At 53.9% G+C, this 17,133-nt stretch overlaps 1 protein-coding gene across 3 annotated transcripts in view; it reads left to right on the forward strand.

The window, feature by feature from the left end:
• The window catches only part of ANKS1A (ankyrin repeat and sterile alpha motif domain containing 1A), a gene marked incomplete at its 5' end in the record, with an annotated part of 112,800 nt that overhangs the window by 91,010 nt on the left and 4,657 nt on the right, over nt 1-17,133 (forward strand). For all 3 annotated transcript variants that reach the window (XM_080633193.1, XM_080633194.1, XM_080633195.1), the window contains 10 exons: nt 6,958-7,056; nt 7,420-7,572; nt 8,260-8,367; nt 11,007-11,171; nt 11,483-11,608; nt 12,369-12,440; nt 12,842-12,928; nt 13,276-13,413; nt 13,853-14,023; nt 15,326-15,423. In XM_080633193.1, the coding sequence (XP_080489319.1) occupies nt 6,958-7,056; nt 7,420-7,572; nt 8,260-8,367; nt 11,007-11,171; nt 11,483-11,608; nt 12,369-12,440; nt 12,842-12,928; nt 13,276-13,413; nt 13,853-14,023; nt 15,326-15,423 (1,217 nt within the window). The remainder of the gene's footprint in view (nt 1-6,957; nt 7,057-7,419; nt 7,573-8,259; nt 8,368-11,006; nt 11,172-11,482; nt 11,609-12,368; nt 12,441-12,841; nt 12,929-13,275; nt 13,414-13,852; nt 14,024-15,325; nt 15,424-17,133) is intronic.

Below are 17,133 nucleotides of genomic sequence, written 5' to 3' on the forward strand. Positions count from 1 at the left end.
TGAGCAGCCAGGGATGGCTCATGGAGCTGTGGGTACTCAGCACTGTGTACTCAAGGCTCTGGTTTGGGAGGTTTTAGCTTTTAGTGGGCTCTAGGAGCTCTGAGCTATCAGTGAGGGTCTCAAGTGAAAAGCCCACAAGTCCGAATCACACAGATAGAGCACAGACTTGTTTCTAGGTTAAGCTTGTAAGTTAGTCCATTAACTAAGGCATTAGCTGCTCTTGTCCTGTGGAGCAGAACGCATTAGCAGGGCTTTACTCCAAGCACAGCTCCATACAGCCCCTTGTGCAGTCAGCAGGTTGAGGCTGGCGGGTGCCTCCCTGTACCCTGCTCAGATGGGTTTGGACATACTAAGGGCTGGATGAGGCCAAATGTGCAACCTCCAAACCCTGCAGGGAAGGAGATTCTTTGTCATTAACTCCTGATAGATCTGGGGACAGGGAGCTCATTGCTGGCTGCAGCTGCTTGTTCCACTCCCAGGAATACCTTTGCTGTAGCTCATCTGTCTGAATTTGCCTTCCCTTACCCTTGGGATGCTGCCTGGGGCTGCAGGGCTGGGAAGTGCAGCGTTTTTTCACAAGTCTGGCAGCAGGAGCAGGCAGAGCCATGCAGGACTCACCAAATCCCCTTGCTGGGCTCACCATTGAGCTGCTGTCTTCTGGATGGCAACCCCTGAGCTGCCTGCTTGCATTGAGGTCCTGAAGGCTGCAGCTGGCTGCTCCCGAGATGACCAGCATGGGGCTTCTTGATCCTTTTCTATTCTGCCCGAAAAGGGGAAATTGAAGTGGTGTTGAGGCTAAGGAAGGTGCAGTCTCTGTTTGCAGGCTTGGTGTGTATTGTCTCTGTAGGCTGGGTCTGTGGTAAGCTGGATGCATCTCCCACATCCAGGCATTTGGTTGCCAAAAGTAAAGTAATAGCAGTGGCAGCAAAATCCTTGACAAGATGCAAATTGTCTTGAATGTACTGAAGGGAAAAAGAGCTTTGTATGCATTAATGTAAGAAAAGCTGGATGCTTTGGCTCATGCAGCTGAAGGCGCTCTGCTATAGATGTTTTCAGAAGCCTTTGTAGTCTGGAAAAGCTGTGTTTGGGTTTTGCATCTGTTGTTTTTAATAGCAAACACATTCTGGTCCCCGACTTCCCTGCGGTCCATTGCCTGTCTTTAATACAGGGTTTAGTAACAGAGGCAGCGCTTGTGTTAGCCTGAGCTTAGTGCAGCAGTCGGGCTTCATCCGGCTGCATTGCTGGCTGGACAAGACCATGCGTCCTGTATGACACTTTCTTTGCCTGTGGCCCTTCCTTGGCTGGAAGGAGAGGATGGCCTGGAGCCAGGCGCTGTGCGAGAACCAGCACCTGAAAATTGGGTAGCTAAGTGCCTGCGGAGCGTCCTGCTGGTGGAGGGATGCTGGCAGGTTGCAGCAGCTCTGCTTTTGGCACGCTTGCCTTTGGGGTCACCTAACTAGCAGGGGGGGACGCTGCCTTCCCACAGTGTACCCTCTGACTGTGCTGTTTGTGCCTTTAATGAGAAACCTGGAGCCTTCCAGGCTGTTTAATTACAGAGCAAGATGTGAAGCGTGGCTAAAGCAGCCCTGTCTCTAAAAGCCTGTGTTTCTGCAGGCGGGTCGGCTGCGCCAGCATCCTCTGGGGCAGCCCAGCCATGGACAAGGGTCACTGGCAGAGCGCTGCCCTGCATCAGGGCAATGCAGAGGGCACAGATGGGATTCAGAGGTGCCCCTCGTGATCGTGTGTATTTGGGCCTTTCCACAGAGGGAGCTCTGTTCAGCTCTGAGGAGGAATGGGGAATAAAGCCCCTCCAGGGTGTCTGGCAGCCAGTCTCTGCTGGCTTGGAGAGCGGGAAGGGGGGATTCACCTTCCCCAGTTTCAGATGTCTGCAGCTGGGCTGATGGTTCCGGCTCTTTGGATTGCCAGTGAGAGTGGAAGAGGGCTCATTTGGGTGTGCATTTACCCCTGTGTAGATGAAGCTGCACCAGAGGAGGTTTAGGTTGGATATTGGGAACAATTCCTGCCCCAGAGGGTGCTCAGGCATTGGAACAGGCTGCCCAGGGCAGGGCTGCAGTCACCGTCCCTGCAAGTGTTCACAGCCGTGGAGACGAGGCCTCAGTGCCATGGGTTAGGGGTGGCCTTGGCAGTGCTGGGGTAAGGGTTGCACTGGATGAGCTGAAAGGGCTTTTCTGAGCTGGTTGAGTCCATGATTCTGGGATGGGGAGGTGCTGGGGGGAACGGGGGGTTCAGATGTTCCCCACTCTGCCGGCATGGAAGGAATTGAGAGCTTTGGCCTGGTGCAGCCCTGAGCTGCGCTCGCCCTGCTCAGCCCCATAGCAGAGAGGGGCACACAGTAAAACGCAGTTGTCACAGTGAATAAAGTCTGGGATGCGTCTTTGGGAAGTCTCTGTGATCCTGACTGGCATTTCTGAGCTGCTGCAGGAGCACGGGGCCCTGGGCTCACAGCAGAGCTTGTCCCTGACAGCTTTCCTCTCCCTCGCCTCCGGCCTTTGCTGATGCTGTCCTCAGAGGACCTGGAGGGGGGCCAGGACCGCTCGACCCCTCCCACAGGTGCTTGGAGCTGGCAGCTTTGACCTGGGTTGGTGGCCGACCTCTGCCAGTGCCAAAGGGGACCGGTTTTGCTGAAGTTTTGCAGCGCTGTGTCAAGGCCACCTCCCTCTGAGCAGCCCTTTGTAACCGGGGGCTTTGTTTCACCTGGGTGATGATCGCCTCGTGCCCTTTTCCTCCGTGAGCTGCTGGACGTGTCTATGGTTCTCCCATCCGTGGCACAGCGGAGAAATGACTCTTGCTTGGATCAGGGGCAGACCTAAGGCCCTTCAGGAGCCCAGTGCCCAGTGCGAGTTGGTGATGCAGAGGTCAGGAAGGATGGGGCTGAACAAAGTGAGATCCCAGAGTCCTTAGGGCTGGAAGGGCCCTCTGGAGATCATCCGGTGCAACCCCCGCCAAGGCAAGGCCACCCAGAGCAGGGCACACAGGAACGTGTCCATGGAGGGTTTGAACGTGTCCAGGGAGAAGGACTCCACAGCCCCCCTGTAGCCTGTCCCAGTGCTCTGCACCCTCAGTGGGGAGCAGTTCTTCCTCATGGTGAGGTGAAACCTCTGGTGCTTTAGTTCATGGGTAGGAGAGGCAGGGAAGGACCCCCGCTGGGTCACCGTGGCTGAGGACCCCCCCTTACTTGGGGGGCTTTTTGTGCCAAGCCGTTGCTGGTTGAGCAGAGGTGGTTCTGCAGGAGCAGAGAGCAGGGCACTGTCTAAACCCGAGGCCATCGCTGTGCCAGAAGAGGCAGCGGTGGCCCAGGCAGAGCATCTCTGCCCCTTGGCTTTTGTCTGTGAAATGCAAACAGGTTTAAAGTCTGGTTTAAGCAGCTCATCTGTTGGGTTGGCAAAGGTTAAAAGACCTCCAGTGTGTTTGTGTTTATCTGGTTTAGTGGCAGATTATTTTCTTTTTCATAGGAGATAAACCTGGATGGGTTTAAAGGGCGTTTCTCTAAGCGGAGGCTCATGCTCTGTAGGCTGTGATGATTTATTCGGAACTCTGCTCTGTCTATTCTTGTTAAGTACCCTGAGAATATGACTGGCACTGAGGGAATTTAATGTGACACATAAAAGTAAGGAGTGTTGAAGAAAGCTGAAGGCTTTACAGTATTTAACTAGCTTGGATCCTCGCTCCATAGCAAGCCATTTTCCTTGAATTTGAGATGCCAAAAGTGGGAGAACACCTATTGCCTTGGGCCTGGCACTGTGTCAGCGTAAACCAGGCTTCCTGGAGAGTGCCAGCTTGGAACGTGGCTGTGCTAAAGTGGATTAGCACCAGAAAGGCTCAACATTGGAAAATGAGCGTGATTAAAACTCAATAGGATCAGCAAGCTTGTTTAATTTTTATACAGGACAATGACACATCACCACTGTCACAGCTCATTTGGCTGCCACCCGTCCTTGCTGTACGGGCTGGGGCATGAAGGGTTTGCTGTGAGCTGTGCCCTTGCTCACATCCTCCTCGAGCTCCTGCGCCTGCTGCCACCATCTCCTAACAGAGGCATTAAGCACCAGAGCACCCAGATGGGGCAGGCTGGGGGAGCAGGGTGGGCTGAAGTGTTGGGAACAGCCTGTTTCAGGTACCCAAGGTGTGACATTAACCTGCTGCAGGGACTTCAGTAGCTCAGCCCCTTCCTGTGCTTCCCTTTGCCAGGACGGGCAGTAATGCTTTGCTCACCAGGCTTACAGGAGAAATCACATCCCTTGCTCTAGCCCCCTCCTGACCATTTAAAAAAGCCCTTTTGAAAGCTCTCTCCCTTTAGGAGATGAATTCCTTGCACATATTCTGCCTCCCAAGGACCTTCATGCAGAAACACTTGTGCAAGGTAAGGTGCGTGCAGGGAGTTAAGCTGCCTTTAATCCTTTCCCTCTTCCCCTGAGCTGGGCACACAATCCCCTGCTGTTACAGGAATCCACATTTAAATGTCGCTCTTTAGCTTAAAATCTGTGAGCAAGAAGGGGAGGGATGTTTTAATTTGTTGTGGTGGGATGCTGCTGCCAGCAAGCTGGAGCGATCACTGCTTCTGACAGCAGCAGCCTCTCCACGTTACATTGCTCTCAATGCAATGGAGCCTGGTGCAGCCCTTGCACCAAATGGGCACCCTTGGAGCCGAAACCAACCAAATGCCCTTTAAGATTAGGTTTTATTTGTAATTTCCCAGGTGCATAGAACAGCCTACGTGACATGGTCACATCCTTGCAGAGGGCTCTGTGGGCTGAGACCCAGGGGGTTCGCATGGCCTTGCCTGCAGCATATGGGGTGCAAGATGGGCAGTGTGGCCCCGTGACCCTGCGGGGGGTTGCACCGGATGATCTCCAGAGGTCCCTTCCAACCTCAATGATTCTGGGATTCCATGAGCCAGGCACCACGTGGCTGCAGGCCTGGCTCTGTGAAATGCACCCGTGACTCTCTTAGAGCCATCACCAAAGGACTGCCATGGCTGCTTGTCCGGGGGCATTTGAGAGGGAAGGGGCAGAGGGAAGGGCTGTTCCTCCTCCTCTGCCACTTTCTGGTGGGTCCCACTGCTTTTGGGTTTGGCTGGGGTATTTAAAGCAGGTACCGTGGGGTATGTACTGTGTGTATTCAAAGCAGGTAGTGTGGGGTATGTAGTGTGTGTATTCAAAGCAGGTAGTGTGGGGTATGTAGTGTGTGTATTCAAAGCAGGTACCGTGTGGGGTATGTAGTGTGTGTATTCAAAGCAGGTAGTGTGTGGTATGTAGTGTGTGTATTTAAAGCAGGTACTGTGTGGGGTATGTAGTGTGTGTATTTAAAGCAGGTAGTGTGGGGTATGTAGTGTGTGTATTTAAAGCAGGTAGTGTGGGGTATGTAGTGTGTGTATTTAAAGCAGGTACTGTGTGGGGTATGTAGTGTGTGTATTTAAAGCAGGTAGTGTGGGGTATGTAGTGTGTGTATTTAAAGCAGGTAGTGTGGGGTATGTAGTGTGTGTATTTAAAGCAGGTAATGTGTGGGGTATGTAGTGTGTGTATTTAAAGCAGGTAGTGTGGGGTATGTAGTGTGTGTATTTAAAGCAGGTAATGTGTGGGGTATGTAGTGTGTGTATTTAAAGCAGGTAATGTGTGGTATGTAGTGTGTGTATTCAAAGCAGGTAGTGTGTGGAGTATGTAGTGTGTGTATTTAAAGCAGGTACCGTGGGGTATGTACTGTGTGTATTTAAAGCAGGTAACGTGTGGTATGTAGTGTGTGTATTTAAAGCAGGTAGTGTGGAGTATGTAGTGTGTGTATTCAAAGCAGGTAGTGTGGGGTATGTACTGTGTGTATTTAAAGCAGGTACCGTGTGGTGTGTAGTGTGTGTATTTAAAGCAGGTAATGTGTGGGGTATGTAGTGTGTGTATTTAAAGCAGGTAGTACATAGCTGAAATACTACAGAAAATACGGAAAGGGTGGAATATAGAACATTTGCTGCCCTTTACAGAGGACTCTTGGCAATCTTCCCCTCTCCGTTCCCTCCTGAAGCCGCAGCCGGTCTGTTCCGCAGCCTGCATCCCCCTGCAGCAGCAGATTGCCCCATGGCCAGTTTTAATTAGGTTTCTCTTATAAAACCAGAAAGTGGAACAGCGAAGCTCTGTCAGCTCAGACCTTCATCTGGGGCTCTCCTGAGAGCAGAGGGAGGCAGGGCTGGGGAGAGGGGTCTGGGCTCAAGCTGAAGCCTCTGTCACACAGCTCTTCCAGCCACGGGGAGACATGCGCGGGCTTCCCACTGAGCTCTCCCCAGGTACGAGGGGCTGGGAAGCAGGTTGTGATGGAAGATCTTAAGGGGGGTAAATCAGCGTGCTCTGCATGCATCTGCCGCTGCTCTGCAGGAGACAGGGGGATAAAAGTGGGCTTAAACAGAGCAGTGTGCGGTGACTCGCTGCCAGAGTGGGGTGAGCTGCTCCCCTGCCCAGGGAATGGAGGATAAATCCAACCTTTGCCAGGTTGCCGGATCTCATGGAAGGAAATCAGGTTTCTCTGTGGCTGTGCAGGGAGCCTGGCAGAGCCAAAGTGCCCTTCTCAGGCATCAGGAGTGGAGGGGAGCTGGGGTTTACTTGGGGCTTGCTATGCAGCGATTAAAGCATCAAACAGGGAGGTGGCTGTGAGCAATGGCTGAAATCTGATGGCTGGAGGAGGAGGAGGATGCGCAGAGCAGGCTGCAGGAGGGAGGGAGGGAGGGGATGGCAGTGCTGTGCCCCACGGATGCTGGCTGTGCTGCTCCCCTCTCATGTCAGCCCTCAGTTCACGGGGCAGAGCTGCCATCCTTGGGGACCCTCCTCCTCCTGCTCTGGGGCCATACTGGTAGGTGAGGTCAGGAGGCTGCTGTAACGCACGATCTCTGCTTCCACACCTGACTGATGTGGCTCCTGTTGCCCTCCACTCCCATGTCACTCCTTTCTGTCCTTGCAGGGCTGCAATGTCATGGAAGACCAGGACCTTCGGGACATTGGGATCAGTGACCCCCAGCACCGTCGGAAGCTGCTCCAGGCCGCTCGCTCCCTCCCGAAGGTCAGTGCTGACAGCACCACGTGAAGCAGGGAGGGGGCATTGCCCAGCAGGGTGGAAGCAGAGGAAACAAAAGCCAGTCCCTATAACTCCAAGGATCCCAGGGGTTGTGGGAAGGGTTTTGGGAATAACAAGGAGGAGGAAGAGTATATTCATTTGCCAAGCTATGTGGATGGCATGACTGCTGGGGAGAGGGTGGCTGTCCCTTCTGCCAGTCTTGATCCCAAGTGAATTCCCTATTCATAAGGTGACATTTTTACTTTAAAGCTTCTATTGGAGGTGATGATGGCCTTTAAACTGATTTTAATTGGTGCTGTATGCCTTGGAATCCCTGGGGCTTTTAACCCCTATCTTGTGCTTTTACAGTTGAAACCCCTGGGCTGTGATGGGAACAGCCAGCCTTCAGTTCCTGCATGGCTCGACTCCTTGGGGCTGCAGGATTACATCCAGTCCTTCCTCTCGAGTGGCTACAGCTCAATTGACACTGTGAAAAACCTCTGGGAGCTTGAAATAGTAAACGTGAGTGTTACCCTCCTGCCATGCAGTGAGGTCCTACCCATCCTATCCATCTGGAGCTCTGATTTGCAGTGAGTTACAGAATCCACAATCATTAAGGTTGGAAGGGACCTCTGGAGATCATCTGGTCCAACCCCCTGCTCATCCTCAGACTAACCAGGCCCAGCTCCCACGATTGCTCATAAAAGAGGTGCTCCAAACCCCTGATCATCCTGGTGCCCTCCAGTGGACCCTCTCCAGTAGCTGCTTGTCTGTCTTGTACTGAGGAGCCCAGAACTGGACTCAGTGCTCCAGGTGTGGCCTCACCAGGGTCAAGCAGAGGATGCCCTTCCTCAACCTGCTGCCACACTCCTGATGCACCTCAGGATACTTTTGTCCCTCCTGGCTCAAGGGTACACTGCAGCTCATGGCCAACTTCTCATCCACCAACACACCCAGGTCCTTCTCAGCTGAACTGCTCTTTAGTGGGTCAGCCCCAGCCTGTGCTGGTACTTGGAGTCCTTCCTACACTGGCCCTGGTTGAACCTCATTAGGTTTCTCTTCACCCAATTCTCCAGCCTATTGAGGTCCCTCTGAATGGCAGCACAGCCTTCAGGCACGTTAAACAGGAACAGCACAACTCCAAGAGGGGAAGCTTTGCTTTGTGCCCAGGGCAGGAAAACCTCCAGTGACCGTGGGCTGTCCCTGCAGGTGCTGAAGGTGAACCTGCTGGGCCATCGGAAGCGGATCATCGCCTCCCTGGCAGACAGACCGTACGAGGAGCCACCAGCAAAGCCACCGCGCTTCTCGCAGCTGAGAGTGAGTCAGTGTTTGTGTCCGTGCCCGGGTCTGTGCACAACGTGCTCAGCACTGGCTGGGTGCTTCCCTCTGCCCTTCATTTCCATCCCTTTCTTTCACAGAGCTAAACCTGAGTCTGTCAGGAATAATTGTTCCCTCTCTAATCAGCAGCTCTCGCCCCTGGGGGACTCAGTGATGTGTAGAGGGTGTTTACTGAGAGCTCAGGTCCTGGCTGGGTACTGAGGCTCAGAGCTCAGCCGTGTTCAGCTTTCCTCTGCTGCTTTCATGCACAGGAAGTTCTGCTTAGCAAAATCAATAAAAAAGGGGGGGAAACCCCCCTACAATGTCAATATTGAAGTTAAAACTCCTTTGAAGGTAAGGATTGAGAGTAGTAAGCATAGAGAGTGATCTTTGAAAACTGCATTGCTTTGGAAAACAAGGAAAGGATAAAACCTAAAGGGCTTGTTTCTCATTAAAAGTAACCAGCTTGGGTTACTCCTGGTTCTCAGTTCTGGGTGGTTTGGAAAGAAGCATTGAGGCAACTGCACATCTGGCTGTGCAGAGGAGGGAGTGTTTGCTCTTAACAGTTCCCATGGATGCACCTTGGCTGCCGCTGGAGATAGTGCAGAGCTCAGAACTCCCACTCCACGGGCAAGCAGAACTTGGGGAAGAACAGCCCGGCTGGCTCTGGCTTGGCCAGAGCACCTGGAGCACTTGGGCAGAGTTAAAACAGATAACGGCTTTGATTTTGTCCTGTCCAGTTCCTGCCCCACAACAGCAAATGCCACTGTTTGTTTGTTCAGTTGTGCTCTCGCGGAAGTGGTGGAGGAGTTTACCCACACTTGGCTTTATTCTTTGTGGGTCAAACTCCATCTTCCCTGTGTAAAACAAAGCTCAAGTGTGAACACTGCAGTGTTGTGATGTGGCCAGTTGTATCTGTTCAGCTTTTCACCCTTATCAACTCCAGCGACCCAGGCAGCAAATCCTCGCACAGGCATGACCCTGCTGTTGAAATCATAGAATCAAAGTGGTTTGGGTTGGAAGGGACCTTAAGCTCATCCAGATCCAACCCCCTGCCATGGGCAGGGACACCTTCCACTACAGCATGTCACCCAGGGCCCTGTCCACCCTGGCTTTCAGAAATGAGAGGTGGGAGATGATATTCAGCCCTTGCAGGTCAGGTTCTGGCTGCCTCCCTGTGGGAAACATGAGGCAGCTCCTTCGCGTCAGGTGCCTCTGTGCAAGGTGGGTGCCTGCACTGAACAGAGAGCTGAACAGAGCTGACTTTCTTCCCCTTGTTTCCTGGCCAGATGTAAGGCAGCCTTCCCACAGGCAGGAATGTGGCATGGCTCAGCTGGGATGGGATGCAGCTAGGACCTGTTCTGATTGTGCTGGTTGGGAGTCTGAGATCTCTCTCCCTGGGCTGGTTGGGCTTCTCTTGAGCTCTTGTTGCACTCGATGTGATTTGTGGATGATGGTGTTTTGCTGTGGGAGTGGCAGCCTTTGGATGTCAGGCCCTTGGTTATGGGGGTTGGCTGCCTCATTCACTGTTCTTCCTGAAAACTGGCATTTGAGAGAGGAGTTTGGCAAACCCCATTGAGTTTGCAGTTCACCTACGGCCTCAGGAGCAGGGCACTGTGCCACAGAGTGGGATCTCGGCATCCTGCTTCCTCCCAGTGCTTGCAACTTAGCTTCCTGGAGCAGGTCCCCATCCCAAACATCTGGTCCTTGCCCTGCTGCACAGCTCTTCCCTCTTGCTTCGGATTCCCAAAGCTTTTCAATGGGCTGAAGTGTGTTGAGCTGCTGTGCCCTGCTTGTTTACACGGGATTTTATAGGAACTGAGGTTCTGGTGTGAGAAAGAGGGGACTTACCCTGATACTGCACTGGGAACAGGCACTCAGGAGCCACGTGCGAGCCCTGCACCTTCACCCCGCTGCCCTGTTCCAACTACAAAACCCTGCTGGGCAGCAGGCAGCTGAGGATCCGCTCCTGCAGGCACAGGGGGGTTGTCTGGGGGCGGAGAGGAATCCTTTGGTGCAGCCTCCACTGATTGCTATGCTCTACAAGGAGGCTGTGGGAGAGAATGGGCCATTTACAGCATTTCCTGGTGCTCCAGCTGGTGGGATCCGGAGCCTAGCTCTGGCATAGGCAGCGGAAGGACGTCAATGGCAAATTAAGCCAGTCTGTTGAATAGGATTAATGTGTGTTGCAGCTGTGAGCTTCCCACTTTGTCTGCTGGGCTGGTTGGCACGTCCAGGCGGTGGATCTTGCCTGCAGAAAGAGCCAGGCTGTCGGGCATCTGGGTCGGGCTCTTCCTGGGCTCCCAGGGCTTTTCTCCTGGGGTGGCTCAGCAGCAGCAGCTTCAAGTGCCTGCCTTAGTGCTTTAGTGGAGCCTGTTCCTCTATAAACACCCTGTTCAAGGCTCAGTGTCTCTCCTGGGATGTGCTCTTCAGAAAGGGCTGCACAGCCATCCTGGAGAAGATCCAGGGGTATCATATGGCAAATAAATGGTGGGATGGGACGACAGGGAGGCAGGAGCCTGCAGAGCAGGAGCTGACCCCCTTAACTCTGCTCACTGCGCCCTGGCACTTTTGAGGGGGTGAGGAGTGTTTCAGCTACGCACAGACTGACTGGGGTTCGTGGTGTCTGCTTGTTTCAGTGCCAGGACCTGATGTCCCAGACATCGTCCCCCCTGAGCCAGAACGACTCCTGCACGGGCAGATCTGCTGATCTGCTGCTGCCCTCCGGGGACACCGGCAAGAGGCAGCACGACCGAGGCACCGAGGCTGCTCCCTACTCCAGAGCTGAGCGCTACAAAGCACAGGTCAGCGGGTGCTTCTGTGTGTCCTCGGGGCCCCTCTGTGCAGTTCAGTGCAGGATCCCCCCTCTCTGGAGCCAGTGAGAAGTCAGGATGATGCACAGGGGCCAGGGAGGGCGTCAGGCACAGAGTCCATCAGGCATCAGAACCAGCACCGTCACTGGCACCATCCTGCCTCCTCCCAGCCCCTTGGGAGTGGGACTTGGCCATGGCCATTTTGAACCTCAGTTGCATCCAGCCCAAGAACGCTCCCAAAATCTGTGTTTCAACCCAAGCTGGACCTGTTGTGGCTTCACATCACGTTTCTTGCCCTGCAGGAGGACCGTCGGGAGTCAAAGCTGACCCTGCGCCCCCCCAGTCTGGCTGCCCCCTACGCCCCAGTCCAGAACTGGCAGCACCAGCCAGAGAAGCTCATCTTCGAGTCCTGCGGGTATGAGGCCAATGTAAGTGTCTTTTGACTCGTGGGGTGTTGAGGATGAGGAGGCTTCAGGGTCCTCCCTGAGTGCTTCCCGCCCTCCCTGAGTGCTTCCTGCCCTCCCTGAGTGCTTCCTGCCCTCCCTGAGTGACCTGTTCCTCCCCATCCATCATCTCATGAGACCCCACTTGCAGCACTGTGTGCAGTTCTGGTGTCCCCAGCATAAGAAGGACACGGAGCTGCTGGAGCAAGTCCAGAGGAGGCCACGAGGATGCTCAGAGACTGGAGCGCCTCCTGTATGGAGCCAGGCTGAGAACACTGGGGCTGTTCAGCCTGGAGAAGAGAAGCTGCGTGGAGACCTCAGAGCAGCTTCCAGTGTCTGAAGGGGGCTACAAGGATGCTGGAGAGGGGCTCTTCATCAGGGACTGTAGTGACAGGACAAGGGGTGATGGGTTCACACTGAAACAGGGGAAGTTCAGGTTGGATCTAAGGCAGAAGCTCTTCCCTGTGAGGGTGCTGAGGCGCTGGCCCAGGGTGCCCAGAGAAGCTGTGGCTGCCCCATCCCTGGCAGTGTTCAAGGCCAGGTTGGACACAGGGGCTTGGAGCAAGCTGCTCCAGTGGAAGGGGTCCCTGCCCGTGGCAGGGGTTGGAACTGGGGGAACTTCAACCCAAACCAGTCTGGGATTCTACGATCCATGGCTGCTGGCCGCTCGTGGGCCATGACATTCCCTTGGCTGTTGCAGGGTTTCCTGCCTGAAGCCTTTAACATCTCTCCCTCTTCCAAACAGTACCTGGGCTCCATGCTGATCAAAGACCTCCGGGGGACAGAGTCTACGCAGGACGCCTGTGCCAAGATGAGGGTATGGAAGCCGTGGATACAGGGGTCTTCACTCACAGCCTGTGGTGGAGATCTCAGAGAGTTGTGGCTCCCCAAATGGGGAGGTCTCAGTGAAGTTGTGGCTCCCCAAACCCTGCCCATGGGCAGACAAGGGGCCCAGGGCACCTATAACAGGCTATGCTATGGTTGCTGCTGAACTGCCCCCCAGCACTTCCCCATAGCTGGAAGGTCTGTGCAGTGGGAGAACTGGTGTTTTCCCTCGGGAAAGGGGTGCTGGGTGCGCTTCACGCTTTCCTCCTCCTGGTCCAGGACCCCCAGAACCTGCCTTTGTGCGGCCTGGGAGTTTCTGGGATGGGCTGGGGCCCTGACAAAGGAGGGAGCATTTATTCCCAACTGGTCACTTGAATGTTCTTGTTTCTGAAGAAGTCCACAGAGCATATGAAGAAGATCCCGACCATTATACTGTCCATCACGTACAAAGGGGTGAAATTCATCGATGCCTCAAACAAGGTGAGCTTCAGGTGCCTTGAAGTTGGTGTCTGAAAGGACAAGATCTGCAGCCCCAGGGGATGCAGGTCACATTTCTTGGCTCAAGGAGCTGCCTGGGCTATGGGAGAGCACCAAGGTGGTGGTGTTACCTGAATGCCAAAGGCTTGGCAGACTGGCTGTGGACCGTGTTTCCATTGATTCCTGCCATGGGAGGGAGCTAGAACTGATCTGGCTGGGAGACTCCCCCTCTGCCAGTACCTTCTTTGCTCCCTGCCCCCAGTACACACGTGCCACAACCACCGGGTGGTTTGCTGGGTATATTTGCCATCCCCAGAAGGGTGAGAAGTGCTTGTGGTTGACCCTGACAGAATGTCATTGCTGAGCACGAGATCCGGAACATCTCCTGCGCTGCTCAGGACCCTGAGGATCTCTGCACCTTCGCCTACATCACCAAGGACCTGCAGACCAGCCACCACTACTGCCACGTCTTCAGCACCGTGGATGTGGTGAGTGGGTTGCTGCATCTCCCAGCGTGCTGCAGTCCTTTGCAGCCCCCTTGTTTCAGCACTCAGCTTTGTTGGCGAGTCACAGACCAGGATCTGGGGTTATTTCACCTAAAATAAGCCTTTCAAAGTCCTGGCTCAAAATGCTTTCACTTTTGAGCTCTGTCGACAAACAGAACATTTGTGTGGCTTCATTACTGCAGTCTCCAGTATAAAGCAGAGCAGTTTTCCCCTCCTGGGGAATATACAAAGCCCTAATACACTCTCAGCTATGTTGGGTGTAACAGGCTGATTTAACAGCCTTTTCATTCACTGAATGAGGGGAAGCAGAACTTGCTTTTATTCTTGGGCAGAATCAGCTGTACCGGATGATTTGGCTTTTTTCTCTTTGCAATGCAAACCGCTGCTAAACTGCTCTGTGTTTTGTGTGTTCTCTCCAAAGAACCTGACGTACGAGATCATCCTCACATTGGGGCAGGCGTTCGAGGTGGCCTATCAGCTGGCCCTCCAAGCCCAGAGAGCAAAGCCCCTGGGTGCTGGGGCAGGAGAAGCCATTGAAACAAAATCTTCCAAACCGGTGCCTAAACCACGAGCCGGCATGAGGAAATCTGCAGTGAGTGCCCGTGGGCAGGGGGGATCTGCATGCACTCAGCTGGGATTTCCCTTGGGCTTAAACACACGCTTAAACCTTTCCCTTGGTGGTGAGGGGAGCCCAGGCACAGACAAGGTGCTTGTAGCTGCAGACAGAGTGCCTTTAGGTGCAGATAGGACACCCATAGCTGTAGACACCACTGATGTTGCAGTGTCTACGGCTCTGGTAGCAGTCCTGCTGCAGTGCTAGGGCTTCCCCTGGTAGGATGAGGGCAAGCCAAGGTGGGAATAGCCTGGGTGGGATGGGGTCTAACTACCCTGCTGGGTCCAGCACAGCTTCCATTGTGCACAGCCAGCAGGCCCACAATACGTAGTAGGTACCTTGCAGTTTGCAGTGTGGGAGTGCTCCTGCGGCCAAAACCATCCAAGACTGGAGTTGCTGAGGAGCAGGGACTGCTGCGTAAACCTTTGCCTTCCTTTAATGTCTCCTGTTGTCTGTGTTGTGCTTGCTCCCCCCGCTCAGGTGCCGCTCCCTCCCGACACCCGCTGTTGTTACTGTCACACGTGTACAACACACCGCCCCTCCTACCTGCCGCTGCAGTCTGTTAGTCCCGGAGCCAAGGTCTTTACCCTTCTTCCTGCCACCTTCCATTGTGATCCGACCTGGGCCACCCCAGCTGCCACCAGCCCACCCGCCTCCCTGCTTCCCGTGCCTCTTGCTGTGCTCCCGTGTCCTGCCTCGCTGCTGTCTTCCCTCCCTGCTCGTTCCAGGGCCGTGCCATGGGCTCAGATGAACCCCAGGGATAAAGCACTCATATCCTCATATCCTCCCCTGCTGATGTAGAGTGGCAGCTCTCAACTAACTGCGTTGCTCTCTCTGGTGGTGTTAACCTTCCTGTAGGATCCTGATTTAGGAGGACAAGATGAAAGAGCCATGCTTGATCAGGACAGTAAATCACGTGGGAGTTCACCTGCCAGAGCTGTCTCCCCTCTCTCTCTGCCTCTTTTATTTTACTTCTTATAGTGCCATCTTTGTAGCACTCTCTATTTTTCATGCTTGTTTGTAAAAGGAAGTGAAGCTGCCACTAATGGTCACAGGGGCTTGCAGGCCTAACGCAGGAGATCCGCTCAAGATGCTGGGTTGAGACTGATGTGGCTAGACACGTTTTAGCTCACATTTAGGACTCTGTGTGTGGGGAGCTGCTTCCCTGCACACGTGCGTGGTTTTGGGATAGGTGTTGGCAGAGCAGCAGCCTCTCCATGCTTTGAATCCCAGATTCACAAGTGACTGACCTAACATGTCCTTTCTCTCCTTATTTTCTAGCTGGAGCCCCCTGAAGTGGACCAAGACTCCCAGTCTCATGCCAGTGTCTCCTGGGTCGTGGACCCCAAACAGGACTCCAAGCGGACCCTCAGCACTAAGTATGAGACCACTATCTTCTAAAGCAAACACACCCTGTGTCCACCCAGTCTAACCGTGCCTTTGCGATCTGATCTGTCCGCTCTAAACCCCCTCTCCCTCCAGCTGCTCGCACTGAGCCCCGCGTAGGCACTACGTCAATGGCAGCAGCACTTAGGAGACTGTAGACTTAAAACCGGCTTTTGTACCTGATCACTGCTGAACACTGTGAATTCTCCTTACTCGGAAACAAGGGTAACACGCTTGATAGGTATCCGTGAGGCGGGAGGTACAGGGGTGCAGGCTGGGGGAACCGGAGCTCTGGAGCCAGGAAGCCGCCGGCCGTTGTCACGTCTTTCCCCTCGCTCTGGCACTGTGAATCCCTGGGGCAATGTGACACCCCCCAGGCCTTTTCTTTTCTATTTCACCTTCTTCTCCTTGGACTGATGGAGACCTCTTGTCTCTGCGGTGCACTCCCTCCTCCTACACCCTCTCCTTCCCGACTGAGCCACGGCTGCGTACTGTTCAGTGAACTCACCCCTCTTCTTACCTGCTGTTCAGATCGACACTAACCACTGTGATGCTGTCTGCAAATAACACACGTTCACTAGATTGCCTCCCGGGGACCCTTGCCCACAGTCTCTCCCCGTGAAGCCTGAAGCAGAAAACCTGCTCTGATGGGAGCATCGGTTCGGGCCGGGTGTGATCGTTCCCACTGTGAGCTCTGTCCCCCTCAGAAGTGAGCTGGGGTTTTGGTTTCATGCATTTCATCCCTTGTAGGATTTTTTCCCTCCATAGTCCTGTTTAAACTCACCAAACTTCAGAGCTATGGGCATAGTTCTCACTTTGCAGATTATAAAGAGGTTAAGCTTTTAAAGGCACATGTTGTTAGCCCGTGCTGGGAAGGAAAGGTGTTGGAGGGGCTGGACACTGCGCTGTTGGAGGGCTGCTCAAGCAGATGGAGCTCTGCTGTGTTGAGCAGACTTACTTTTTTGCCAAAGGGAGAAATGGAATTGAAATCAGTCTGCTGCTGATCCCAAAGCTTGTTTTCAGCCTACAAACCATTGCACAGTGAGGGCTATAGGGATCTTGAAACACCTGTCACCTTCCATCCTTGAGAGCAAGGATTTCACTCGGAAGTGGCCCTTGCATCAGTGGCCACCTCTGCTTTTTCTGGCTGCTTCTCAAGTGCATATGTTTTTCCTCTGGGAAAATGTCCCTATTTCTGTGTAGAAATGCTACTTTCTCGGTAGAAGCAGCCTTTAATTCCAGAATATGACTGGGAATTGTTTGCACAGGATGGCAGAGCAACTGTCACAGGCCAGAGCAGAGTCTGGGAATGCTGTACAGTGGTGAAAGCCCCTATGAGCCATCCGTGGCCTGCCCTTGGTTCCTTCACTTGTGTTTGCAAAGCTCACTGAGCTCAAACTGAGGAGGAGGAGGATGATTTGATGACCCTGCAGCACCGGGAGGCAGAATTCCTGACCCCTTGCTGCTGCTCTCGGAGTTGCTGTGTCCAAGCAATGTCACCTGTCCTTACCTCAGTTTCCCCATGTAGGAGATCGGGATGTACTTCCCTCTAAGGGTGGAAGGCGCCTTCTGTTTGCAGAGCAGTTTGAAGACCCTTTAGTGAAAGGCTCTGTGACTTCCACAACAGGGCAGTAAACCTGCAGCGCTCTCCTCAGAGGTGAAGTCCTGAACTCCAGACTCAAAGCAAAGCTGGTTCCTGGACC

The sequence above is a fragment of the Psittacula echo genome, assembly GCF_963264785.1.
Source record: "Psittacula echo genome assembly, chromosome: 22".
Taxonomy (NCBI): Eukaryota; Metazoa; Chordata; class Aves; order Psittaciformes; family Psittacidae; genus Psittacula; species Psittacula echo.